Genomic DNA, 12,550 nt, shown 5'->3' on the forward strand with positions numbered 1-12,550 from the left:
AGTTAAACATAAATTGTAACCATTAATCTCCCAGTACAGCGTCCCTGGGAAGCCCAAACAAAGATGATTGGACTCCCGAGATGAAAATGACAGCGTTTCAACGACATGGCAGACACAAACACAGCTCTTCCTTCTTCTCCGTCGGAGTGCAACAAGGCCACGCCCCATTTGTGAATTCAAGTGGGCGGAGGTTAGTCAAAAAAACTGTTTTAGTGACAACATTACTGCAGGAACTAGAGGGCTGTAGTCCAAAGGGGTCGTTTTTTTGTAGGCGAATTCCGTTAAATAAAATATCTATATATCTATTTTTGGACCATGTTTTTCTTACCTTTCTGGACATGGACAGTAGACCGTTCACACAGTTTCAATGGAGGGGCCGAGAGCTCTCGGACTAAATCTAAAATATCTTAAACTGTGTTTCGAAGATGAACGGAGGTTTTACGGGTTTGGAACGACATGAGGGTGAGTTATTAATGACATAATTTTCATTTTTCAGTGAACTAACCCTTTAAAAGTCATGTTTAAGCTCTTAAAGGGACAGTTCAACCAAAAATGTCTGATGATCCAATATATTTTTGAACTCCACTAGCTTGCAGTGTATGGACAAAAACGTAATTAATTTTTCTGCACAAAACATAAATAGCCTAAAACAAAACATTTTATTAGTCTAAATCGAATTTAGACAAAAGAGAAGGAAAAACAAAACTAAACTGGTCTGCACATTATGTACCCTTCACTTCTGAAATGATGGCTTTGTGCCTGGATTAAGCACGGTGACAGCTTCAAATTTACAAAATCAACAGCACTCACTTTTAAAGGTGTCTCTGACCTCCCTGGGTATTCTCAAAGTTGACTTGTTCAATTATAAGAGGCTCTGTCCTTCTGCTGGCCTTCAGTTTACAGGAACACATTCATCTCAGAGCAAATCCATTTCCTATTCTCTAGCTCCAGGTCTTGTGTGCTGAAGATAGCCCTCTTTATCTGTTCCTCACAAAACACCACTAAAATTACACCCCTCTCCTGAGACTGTGGGGAAATGTGTTCCTCTCTAAGTGCAGAGCGTTATTTCATCACAGCGCTTCACAGATCAACTTGGACTGCATCTGGTCGACAGCCAAATGCGTCCTTGCATCCCCTCCTTGGCTTCAAAACTATTCCGGTGCAAAATATCCGGAAAAAGTGCAAAGAACTGAAAAGTAATTACTTTGGGTTTAGTGACACTAATACAACGGCTCCAGTCAGTCCAAAATGCTCCAAGCTGTGCTAGTTTTGGTCAGAAATGTGATCCGTGTTGAGAAAAATTTTGGCAAATGAGATTATTGTACTACATTTGCTAGGAATACACAGACAGCCAGGAAATAATAATATCGTGCATGACAGCTTTCCATAAAAAAGGCTGTCATTTATTAGATGTTATTTTTAAATTAATTTAGTATTCAGATTTAATTAAATTATATATTCTTTGCACTTCATGCATTCTGCCTAAAATTGACAGTATTAAATCTGACTTACACTTTGCTGCCATCTAGAGGCATATAAAACTTCATAATGCATAAGCACTCTGAATGTAATGACACAAAGATATATATATAAAAATAATAATAATCAGGCAGATAATGAGGTTATGTTTTATATAATTTTCCCCAGAAATTACGGTATGATTACTGGTACGTTTGTCGAACCAGGATCCAGAGTAAAGGCAGCAGTGAACATCCTTGTTAACGGTAACAATGGTGCATATAGTACAATGTTTTCATTGTGTCTCAGTAGCTGTTGAGGATCTTCAGTATTTCCTGACTGAGTGCAGCTGAAGAGTGCTGCTGGACGCCAGGAGCGCCGATACTGGTCTCCCAGCAGTCGAAACCACAGGCCTTCAGCTCCTCAATGGTGCTCTGAATCATAGAAGTATCTGTTTCTGAAAACAAGAGGACAAAAACATCCCCATCAACACCAAAGCCTGAAAAAATAACACTCAATGGAACAGGAACTCCATGGAGTTAAAGCTGAATTTTATAAATGTGTCAATTCTGTACTGTAATATTCTAAAAGGGTTGGTACATTTTTTTTTTAAGAAATTAATACTTGTATTTGGAAAGGACATATTAAATCGACCCAAGGAGACAGTAAAGACATTTATATCTGTATCAGTTTCCACAACCAATCAGCATATTTGAATGTTTCTAAAGGATCATGTGACACTGAAAGCTGGTTAATACTAAAAATCCTAAAAAAAAGCATTTTCAAAAATGAAAATGTTGTTATTAATAACTTACCCCCATGTTGTTCCAAACCCGTAAAAGGTTTTCATCCAAAATATCTTTTAAGATTTTACGGGTTTGGAATGACATGTGGGTAAGTGATTAATGACAAAATTGTCATTTTGGGGTGGATTAACCCTTTAAATTATATTTTAAAATAAATTTAAAATAAATAAAAGTTTATTTAATTTTGTTACATTGTAATATTACTTCACAATAATTTTTTTTACTGTATTTTTGATCAAATAAATGCAATCTTGATGAATATAAGAGACTTCCCCTTAAAAACATTATCAGCCACAAACATTATCACCAATTCCAGGAAAGTTTGGACATTTTGTGAAATGCCATAAAACCAAGAATATGATATTTGTTCATTATTTTTAACCTTTATTTAATTGACTAAAGCACAAAGAAAAAAGATTCTCCTTTTCATGACTAGTCATACATTTCTCCTTGTGTAACAGAGATTGCTGGCATCCATGTCACCCTGTAGCCCAAGACCGGTTGCCCACTGAAGATTGACATTGCGTTTACTAATGAGGAGGCAAACTGTGTTAAGTGACAGCGGTTTTCCAAAGTACTCCTGAGCCCATGTGGCTATACTTAACAAAACAGTATGACGGTTTCTTGTGCAATGCCATCTGAGGGCTCAAAGGTCATGCACATCCAACTGAGGTTTTCTGCCTTGCCCTACACAGACTTTCTGAATCCACAGATTTCTTTTGGTTCCCTAAATCTTTTCACAATTTTATGTATGGTACTGTAGATTTTGCAATCCTGTTTGCAAATCAAATGAGCAAGAGGACTTAACCTCAAAAATCTTCCAGCCTTGAATCAAAAATTCAGCCTTAACAAAGTGTGCCTAGAAAATGACAATGTTGTTAGCCATCATAAACATTATAAACGTTGCCCAGCTTCTTAAGCGTTGCATCTCCTCTTTATTGGAGGCTGTTTTTGAGGCTTCTTCTAAGATCCTGATTAAAATTCAATGCTTTAGTGGCTTCAGGCATAAACAAAGAGTGTGGCCCATTCTGACAGCTGCTTCATCAAGTTGTTAGCTTTGTCAGACAAGAGTGACAAGCGAGATTCACCTCACGAATCACGCTAAACAGTCACGCGGTCTGCAGGATGCCACCTTCACAGAGACTTTTCAAATAATACGAAGCAATCAGACTGACTAACCACAGGTAGCATATTCAAAACATACACACTGCAGGGTTCCATGAAGACATGTCATGCAAAAACAATGATTGGTACAATTATAATAAACCACAAATGCATTATAAAGCCCTAGCAACCATCCGTAAAACACTCTAGCACCAAAGCTGGGATTTTTGCATGGCCGAGTACCACTCAGATCTTCTTGATCAAATATATTGCACACACAAAATAAAAAACTTAAAATGTTATTGTTCTTCTGATGTTTGTACTGGTACCTGGTCGTAGGAGAGTGATTCCACAGCCTCCTCCTCCTGCTCCTGTCAGTTTGCTATGCAGCCCTCTGGCCAGAGTGACCCTACACAGTGTGTCCAGGGATGAGTGACCCACACCCATCACGTTCAGATGGTGCTGGTTTATATCAATCAGCTCCTGATGACAAATGACACACAAAGAAATGTCTTAAAAAGATCAATCTAATCAATCCATCCATTCATCAGGGCTTTCTTGGAAGAATATATATATAAATTTTTTTTTTGGCACTTTTTATTTAAAGTGGATCACAACTCAACAAGTAAATGCGCAAACTGCCATATGTCTGACAACAGAATAGTATCTTTGCTCTTGTGTAATTTAACAAGATTTGCAGGATTACAGTGAACTGTAATAAATTAACTGATCCTGATAAAAGATTTTCACTTCACTACTCAAATGTGATAGATAGGAGTCAGATTGTACAGTAACATCTTGACTTAAAGCAAAGGCACAGTGTGCAACATTATCTTTCATTTACGCCTGACTGTTTGAGTCATGTCTTAGCTAAGATTTGGTCATAATTGATAGTGCTGACTGGATGTTTTAATTCACCTGCACATGTCCATTCTAACACCCTCATTTACATGTAAAAGCTTTTGCACTAATATTAGTACAGACTTTTATATTGTTACTATATATATATATATATATATATATATATATATATATATATATATATATATAATACACACATATTGATAAATGCACATTGCTAAAGGTTCCACCTTCTTTATGAAGGACAATTTGTGTGTGTGATTGTACCTCCAGTATGTTGTAGTAATCAGCCGACGGTCCGTGCGCGGCCATCTCTGTGAGAGTCTGTTCACAGGTGACGGACACAGCACTGATGGACTCCAGAATTGGATTCATTATGGAGGGAAACTGCAATATAACACAGCACAAAGAAATAGAAGTACAGATAAGTGCCGTACAAACACAGGTGAGGGATTGATATTTTTCACCAAGAAAAATGATCAGCTTAAGCTTGTCACATTAAAAGATCATTAAAATTGTCATCCTTAGTCAAGCAAAATATTACCATACATCTGCTACTCAAACTCTTGCTATTTGACAACAAAAGAATCCAATGTACTATGTCGACATTCTCTAACATCAGTCCATACGTGATTTTGATATTTCTCAGCTCTGAACTGAATCAATGAGGTCTAAGCTTTTAACAGATGACTATGTGACTGAAGTGACCAATGAAAATTCACTGTGGGCGGGGTTTGCACTCAGGGGGGTGGTTTTGGGTATAAGAACAACAGTGATTTTTGCCCCCTATTGGACAGGAGTGTGAAGTACTAATTAGCGCACAAGAAATACATGGCATATGTTAAAATGACACTCTAAATTATCTCCTTTTATGTACCATGGAAGAAGGAAAGTGGTGAACATCCTTTTTTTAACTATTACTTTATAGCTAATTGTAAAAGATGGTGGAAATGGTTGGGTAAAACTAAACTTCAATTGTTTATGACTTACTTCTTTGACTAGTAATGACACAAAAGTGTAGATTATTACCACTTTAAAGTCTATACTGACTCTTTGCTGTATTCCAGCCCAATAAAACTGGACTTCCACTTCACCAATCAGGATGTGCCAGCAGTGAGGCTACCTGCTGCCGTTGTCAAGGTAACGGAGCACAGGAGCGTTGGCAGAGTGTCTCATTTGGAGCTCTTATAAAAGGCACTCAGCACCGGGCCCCTGGAGTGATCCTCCCTCACACACACACACCGGCCATTATGCTAATTGAAGGGCACAGGAATAAAAACATGCATGGGGACATTTACTACCTTGTTAATTTTGTCCTTCACTCCAGAAACAAGCACTTTGGTGCTACGTGGTACTTTGGTGTTAGTCAGGAGGATTCTCAGAATAGGAACCCTAGGGAGAAAATGAACCCAAAAACACACTTCAAAATTCAGCTGGTTCTGTAATTTCACTGAAATAACTTTTTATATACTTTTCTGCTTAATGGGAACAGTAACTTAAAAAAAAAAAAAGAATTCACTTTGAAAATAATTTTTGCAGAGAAAAATATTACCAGCTTAGTGGAGTTATATTCCCAGCATGGTATCTTAAAAAGCCCCCTGTTATAAAAAGGTGAAGCAGCATAAAAAAACAGCATCAAACAAAGCAGCACCGGAGATTTATAGGATGGCAGTCACAGACTAAGAGTCTTACCCCATGTGCCCACAGCGTTATCCACCCCTGAAGGGTTACCGTGGATGATCTTCTCGCCCATGAACGCCCACCTGTTAATCAGCTCCAGCTCCTCTTTACTCCACCTGCATCACAATCAGAACAAAGGTTTTGATTGACCTTAATACAGCTAACAGGCAAATTGTATATAACCTCAAATTAAATAATAATAATAATTACCTGTAATATACTATAATATACCTGTTTATATGTATAATATAAAGAGATCAAGGATGCATTAAAAAGACATTTATAATATTGAAAAACCTATTCATCAGAGAAAAATGCCATCAGAGGAATACATTTTTTGTACTGTATTTTTGTTCAAATAAACTCCAAACTTGTGTTTTTTTTTTCTTCTTAAATGTAGCCACTTTTAATGATGTAGGAAGAGGACAGAAAAAATTATAGGGGTGATCACTGTAGCTAAATTTGACACCTTATATCATGGTTTCCCCTGGAAAGTGTATTTTGAGCCACGCATTTTCAAACTTTAGAGAGATCTTTGAGAGGACAGACGAAGGACAAGGACTTAATCTCTGGTCCTTGGTCTGGTCTATCTTTATCTCAGATCATTGGTTACTTAAACTATCATCTCAAACCATTTCAAGAGTGGCATCACCTTATTGCTAACAATCTGGGCCGATAACCAAAAGGCTGCAGGTGGTTTCAGGAGGACACTCCCTAGAATAATTGACTAAGTCACTTTTAAAGATTTAAAAATAAACGAAACAATCCTTACGAACATTATCTAAATTAAAGCCTCATATTTCATTGGAATAAAGTCTTACCTGGCTGACTCCAGCTGTGGTGTAAGAGGAGACGATATGGTTCCCCTGGCAGACAGCAGAGCAGCAGACAGACAAACATTATAGGCGGCACTGGAGCCTAAACCAGCTCCTGTGGGCAACTCTGACCACACAGACACTGTTATACTGGCCAGAGACCTGGAGGGAAAAAAAAGAAGAAAACGCAGGAAAAGACAAAAGTGCATATTAACAACAATTTTCATATGCAGCTTTAAATATATGCAGTTTTACAAAATGATTCAGAGAGCTTAATGGTTTTCTTACCCTGCAAATACAGTCAGGTACATATAGAGGAAGGCCAACACTGCCATGCTTCTTGTGTCTGTGGAATCATCTGAAATGCCTGTGAATTCACGTAGCCTCTTCAAAAGATCTGCATCAGGTTCCTTCAGGCCATCCTGCTCTGCTGAAACAACGAACAGTCAAAGAAACATGACTGCTTTCCGACAACTGCGTTAATACAACTTCAATGAACTGTCCAAACAATAATGACACACAGAATATACAGGAGCAAACACTAACTGGTTTTTCATCTTTTTAATAATAATAAAAATCCATCTCCACTTACCTTTACACCCAGCCAGAAGAGGCTGCAGTGCAGTTATTTCCCAGGACAGAAAAGTGTCAATATTGGGGAGGTTGATGCGCACGTCACCGGATGATGTGGCCTGCAGCCGCAGGTGTGTGCGCAGGTTCACACTCACAGCCAAAGCAACCTGTTTAACAGAAGAGGGACTCCAGAACACTTGATTTTAAATAATTAATAACAACAGCTACTCAATAAATATAAATATTGGTAAAAAAAAACAGCAAACAGCAGCAGAATTGAACTGTAACACAGCAACAATTCTAACAAACTTATTAAAACTATACACTGTACAAATATTTACATAAATATATTAGATGATTTTCAGGACCACAACACTTGTACACATGTACATCAAGTTTTCGCAAAATATGAGCAAAATATGAATCACTATTATGATGTTTGTAAACCCATGACTTTCTAAAACATTTTAATGGATCAAAAGCGAGAAGGAAGACTAATCATTTAAACATGTCAGTGTTAGGGTCTCTGAATACTAAACACCCACCTTTCCATGCACGACTGAATGCTCACCGTGAAGAATTACTTTCCCTGGTGCTGAAACCAAGAACTCTCTTGTCTGCATCTTGGATATTCTATCAACTTCTGAAGTTATGAGGTATTTCCCAGGAAATGTGTCAGTGTATACTGGAAAAAGCAGTATAGCCTTGCTATAATCTCATACTTGTGTTCAGCCACCGATCTAAATTCAGCGCACTGCTCTTGTGGCAGTTTTAAAAATAACTATTTTGCTCAATAATCGAGTAATCCTGGCGCAGAGCGTCAAATGCATCGCAGCGGCTGTTCCATTGCCACACACGTGAACTGTCGCTGTAGCTTGGACCAATCAGGATTAACCTCTCACATCGCTGACTCTAAACCGTCCTATCAGGATGAAGCTCTCATCGTCACCGACTCTCAAAACACCAATCGCATTTCGCACCACCTCGCGTCATCGGTTGCGTGATGGAACGCCTATCTACGGGCGGCACAAGCGGTCAAAACGGTCTGTAGTAAACATAGAAGCGCGTTTGGAAATGTTTTAACATTAACGATGTCATTTTTCGTGACCAAGTACACGGGTCTCCGCCGTGTCTTTCGTTTAGGGAGATATGTAAGCATAGAGCAGAAGCAGGCTGCGTGTGGCCATGAAAGAAGGTAAAAAGAATGTTGAATGAATCCCATATTCCATGTGTTCAGGCTAATGTAGCCACTAAACTAAACTGTATCAGTGTGGCGTGACATTTATTATCTGTTACTAACATTCTCTCACGTTTCTAAGCTATGCCAGCACGTCTGAAGAAAATAGAAGAATTCCCAAGATATACACGAAAACAGGAGATAAAGGTTATTTAATTCTATAATACAAACATGATTATTGACTAACGTGCTTGTAAAAGTGAAAGTGTCAGGTTTGTATAAACATTGTTTTGTTTTCAATACGTCTCGCCTCATTAGGTTTTTCCAGCACCTTTACAGGTGAGAGGAGACCGAAGGAAGATCATATATTTGAAGCTTTGGGAACAACAGATGAATTATCATCAGCAATTGGGTAATGGATAGAGTTAATGTTGCGTAATGCATGGGACAAATGACTCGAAAACGCTGAATGTAGTATATTTCCAACAACAACAACATGTCTCTGGTTCTCTCTTTCAGGTTAGCCAGAGAATTTTGCATTGACAGTGGCCATTCGTTCACAGATCAGCTGGAGAAGGTCTCTCTCTCTCTCACACACACACACACACACACACACACACACACACACACACACACACACACACACACAACTCACTCACTCACTCACTCACTCACTCTAATGAGAAACAAAGCCTAAAAGGAATAGTTCACCCCAAAATGGAAATTCTGTCATTAATTACTCACTCTCGTGTCGTTCCACACCTGTAAGACCTTTGTTCATCTTTGGAACATAAATTAAGATATTTTTGATGAAATCTGAGAACTTTCTTACCCTTGCATAGCCTGCAACAGAACTACCATGTTCAAGGCCAAGAAAGGTAGTAAAGACATTGTTAAAATAGACCATGTGACATCAGCGATTCAACCTTAATTTTACAAAGCTACAACAATACTTTTTGTGAGCAAAGAAAACAAAACTAATGACTTTATTCAACAATTTCTTCCTTGTCAGTCTTCGACGTGCATTCACGAGAGTACCTATAAAATGTACATAAAACGTTTCAGTTGCATTGCTGTCTATGTAGGGTCAGAAAGCTCTCGGATTTCATTAAATATATCTTCATTTATGTTCCGAAGATGAACAAAGGTCTTGTGAAATTGGAATGACATGAGACTGAGTAATTAAAATTTTGGGTGAACTAACCCTTTAAGATGTGGATGAGTTTGGAGAATTTAGCATTACATCACTTGCATCACTTCATTGTGATGTTTTTATCAGCTTTTTTGAACTCTTATTCTGACTGCGCCCATTTACTGCAGTGAACCCATTTATGGGCAAGTGATGTAATGCAAAATCTTTCCAAATCTGTTCTGATGAAGAAACAATCTTATCTACATTTTGAGATGTTGCCAGAGAGTGAGTACATTTTCAGCAGATTAAAATTTTAAGTAATTTAGCAATTATTTTTAACCAGCTGGTATCAAGTTGCTTTTAGTGGATGCATTAAGTCATTTAACTTCAGATTTGAAATGGTTTAGTGTAAATGGCACTTGGTTTACATTTTGTGTAACTTAAGTGCTTATATACTTCTCTGTTCTGTACAGATCCAGTGTGTACTACAGGATGTAGGGTCAAATATTGCCACTCCCCGGTCATCAGCTAGAGACAGTCACATCAGTAAGCAGAAGGAGGTTTTTAATATCTAAATGCATTCAGATATTTAATCATAAAGACAAGCAGTTAAACATAAACCATGTTATGATGTTCTCGTGTCGAAAAGAGAAGACAATGTTCAACTCTCAAGCTGTGATTGAGCTGGAGAAGTGGATGGATGCGTTCACAGAGGAGCTGCCTCCACTCACCAACTTCATACTTCCTGTATGTATGTTCAAGAAATAGATATGGTTACATAATCTCCACAGAGTACCTGAGATATTGATATAATGTGCATGGAGAATTGTATTTGATTTGGGTTGTTACTTACATTTTTATGACATTAATACTGCAATTTGAGTAATTACTAAAAGAAATCCATTTAATCTCACACCCAATTTGCAGTCAGGAGGGAAAAGCAGCGCAGCTTTACATGTGGCCAGAGCAGTGTGTCGACGGGCTGAACGCTGGTCAGTCTGACATCCACAATATTCTGTAAAGTTGAGCAGTTCTACTTGTGTTACCTTACAGCTGTATTAAAGCTCATAGGTCTTACATGATCTATTACAGTGTTGCCCCTGCTGTCCGTTCGGGTGAGACAGATCCTGAAGTTGCCAAATATCTGAACAGGTAAGAACCTATTTTAAATATTAGTCACTATATACAATTTATATTTTGGATCTATGAATTCTATTCAATTAGTATTTTTTGAGGAATTTTATTTCATTTGTTGATGCAAGTTTTATCAATGAACACTGTTTACAGATTGAGTGACTACTTGTTCACGGTGGCCAGATATGCTGCGATGAAAGAGGGCAAGGGAGAAACGATCTACAAAAGACCTGAATAGTATAGTATCAGGATATCATCTAGAATTTGAACCATGTTACTCTTGCTTTCAAATCCCGATCATGTCTAAATACAAGAACACTGTTTCAGGCAATTTGTTCCAGAGTACCTGTGTACATTTTTTATTTGTATTTTTCCAGAAGACTGTATAGGGATGAGGGAACATGTTTATTTAGGAGAATTTCTATCATGCTCCAGTCATATTCTAATTGAGTTACTAAGTAGTTTTTAATGAAACTTTGTATTATATTCATGATCCCATATTTTATCATTTTGTCAAGTACATTTTTTTTTTTTTACATAAATGAACTACTGTGGTGACTTTATGATATAAATACATAAATACATGTGCTGTTTAATATTTTGTGGATTCATTTTGGTGAACAGAAAGTTAAAACAACAGCATTTGCAACATTTAACATTGCAAATGTCAGTTTAATGCATACTTGCTGGATAAAATTTTAATAAAAAAATACAAATGCTATTTCGTTTTTTTTTTTTTTTTGTAAAATTTTAAATTACATGTGTTGTCTTCTTTCTTTCTTGAATGTGTTATTCTCATCTGTAAATCGCTGATTTCTAAATGAATAAATGGAAACATCAATGTGCAATTTACACTGAGAAGAGTGTGAGATCACTATATTCTGTATAGGTTTTCAGAAGGATGCAGACAGCTGCATATGACATTGGGTTTTACAGTACAGAATCAATGAACATTCCACGTTTCAATATCAAAGTTTATACACGGGTTTAAAATAGTTTTATATTAAAGAGACTTTACCACTTGGAGGGTAAAAAGGAAGTTGAATGATGATTATACTTTTGCATAATGTTACTTACAGTGTTTGCACTATTAAATTCCCTGTAAAACACAGAATATATATATTTTTTACTATTTTACCACAAGACGAACAAGTTTAGATAAATATCCTGGTTGACCTTTGAAAAATTTTAAATTTAAGTTTCATTTAAGGGTTAGGCGTCCAGATGGTGGTCAAAACTGTCACACTTTCAAAAGTACTAATATAGTTTTGGTACAAATATGAACTCTTAATGTATTTATATGAACCTTTAAAGTACTAATATGTAACATTTAGGGATAAATAAGTTTCTAACTTTGTACCTACGGGTACAGCCCCTGTGAAAGCTTTGTACTTTTGTATTCTGTATTTTTTAGTGAGTATCACCTTGTTACATCTGTTTTTGCTTGAGGAGAGTGAAATGGATGACATAGAGAGCATCACCAGGTTTTACAGTCTTCGTCATTTGAAAGCTTGGCACATTTATAAAGGCAAATACCAACAATTTGCTAATCTTGTGACAGAACATAATTTATTGTCTTTGTCATAAGCTACTTTTGGCTAGCTGAGAGAAAACACAATGTGAGGCTTTGTGTCTAAGGGAATGAACAAGTTTCTCTGGGAAGCGTCTGCTTTGTAAATGGAGAAATCCAAGCCAAAGACATAAGACTACAAATTCTAAGCTAGGTTTTATTAGGCTGTATTTCTCTGTTGCTATTTCAGTCTTTCTCTAAGTTCATGCCAAGTTGTGTTCTATACATTAGGGGTTCCGT

At 37.1% G+C, this 12,550-nt stretch overlaps 2 protein-coding genes across 3 annotated transcripts; one reads left to right on the top strand and one right to left on the bottom strand.

Moving 5' to 3' along the window:
• Nucleotides 1-640: 640 nt before the first annotated feature.
• Nucleotides 641-8,174, bottom strand: LOC128013219 (mevalonate kinase). 2 transcript variants are annotated; one of them, XM_052596042.1, is made up of 10 exons: nucleotides 7,843-8,174; nucleotides 7,317-7,464; nucleotides 7,013-7,151; nucleotides 6,731-6,886; nucleotides 5,922-6,025; nucleotides 5,782-5,827; nucleotides 5,531-5,621; nucleotides 4,497-4,616; nucleotides 3,698-3,851; nucleotides 641-1,915 (listed from the first exon to the last, which is right to left on the bottom strand). In XM_052596042.1, the coding sequence occupies exons 1-10, from the start codon at nucleotides 7,918-7,920 to the stop codon at nucleotides 1,764-1,766; spliced, it is 1,188 nt and encodes a 395-aa protein (XP_052452002.1). In that variant the 5' UTR covers nucleotides 7,921-8,174; the 3' UTR covers nucleotides 641-1,763. The 2 variants fall into 2 exon arrangements, with proteins under 2 accessions (XP_052452002.1, XP_052451993.1); XM_052596033.1 differs by having other exon boundaries at nucleotides 7,013-7,154.
• Nucleotides 8,175-8,284: 110 nt separating this feature from the next.
• Nucleotides 8,285-11,461, top strand: mmab (metabolism of cobalamin associated B). The gene is made up of 9 exons (XM_052596064.1): nucleotides 8,285-8,492; nucleotides 8,617-8,681; nucleotides 8,793-8,886; nucleotides 8,994-9,051; nucleotides 10,080-10,152; nucleotides 10,256-10,353; nucleotides 10,534-10,598; nucleotides 10,699-10,758; nucleotides 10,894-11,461. Exons 1-9 carry the CDS (start codon nucleotides 8,389-8,391, stop codon nucleotides 10,976-10,978), a joined length of 702 nt encoding a protein of 233 aa, XP_052452024.1. The 5' UTR covers nucleotides 8,285-8,388; the 3' UTR covers nucleotides 10,979-11,461.
• Nucleotides 11,462-12,550: the final 1,089 nt, after the last annotated feature.

The sequence above is a fragment of the Carassius gibelio genome, chromosome A5 (genome assembly GCF_023724105.1).
Source record: "Carassius gibelio isolate Cgi1373 ecotype wild population from Czech Republic chromosome A5, carGib1.2-hapl.c, whole genome shotgun sequence".
In the NCBI taxonomy this organism is placed as follows: Eukaryota; Metazoa; Chordata; class Actinopteri; order Cypriniformes; family Cyprinidae; genus Carassius; species Carassius gibelio.

Coding starts and splice junctions, on each gene's coding strand:
- LOC128013219 (XM_052596033.1), bottom strand. CDS start 7,920: ATGCAGACAAGAGAGTTCTTGGTTTCAGCACCAGGGAAAGTAATTCTT. Junction 6,026..6,730: donor CCACAGCTGGAGTCAGCCAG/GTAAGACTTTAT, acceptor ATTGTGATGCAG/GTGGAGTAAAGAGGAGCTGG. Junction 5,622..5,781: donor AATATAACTCCACTAAGCTG/GTAATATTTTTC, acceptor TTTTCTCCCTAG/GGTTCCTATTCTGAGAATCC.
- mmab (XM_052596064.1), top strand. CDS start 8,389: ATGTCATTTTTCGTGACCAAGTACACGGGTCTCCGCCGTGTCTTTCGT. Junction 8,887..8,993: donor GAATTATCATCAGCAATTGG/GTAATGGATAGA, acceptor TCTCTCTTTCAG/GTTAGCCAGAGAATTTTGCA. Junction 10,759..10,893: donor GTTGCCAAATATCTGAACAG/GTAAGAACCTAT, acceptor CACTGTTTACAG/ATTGAGTGACTACTTGTTCA.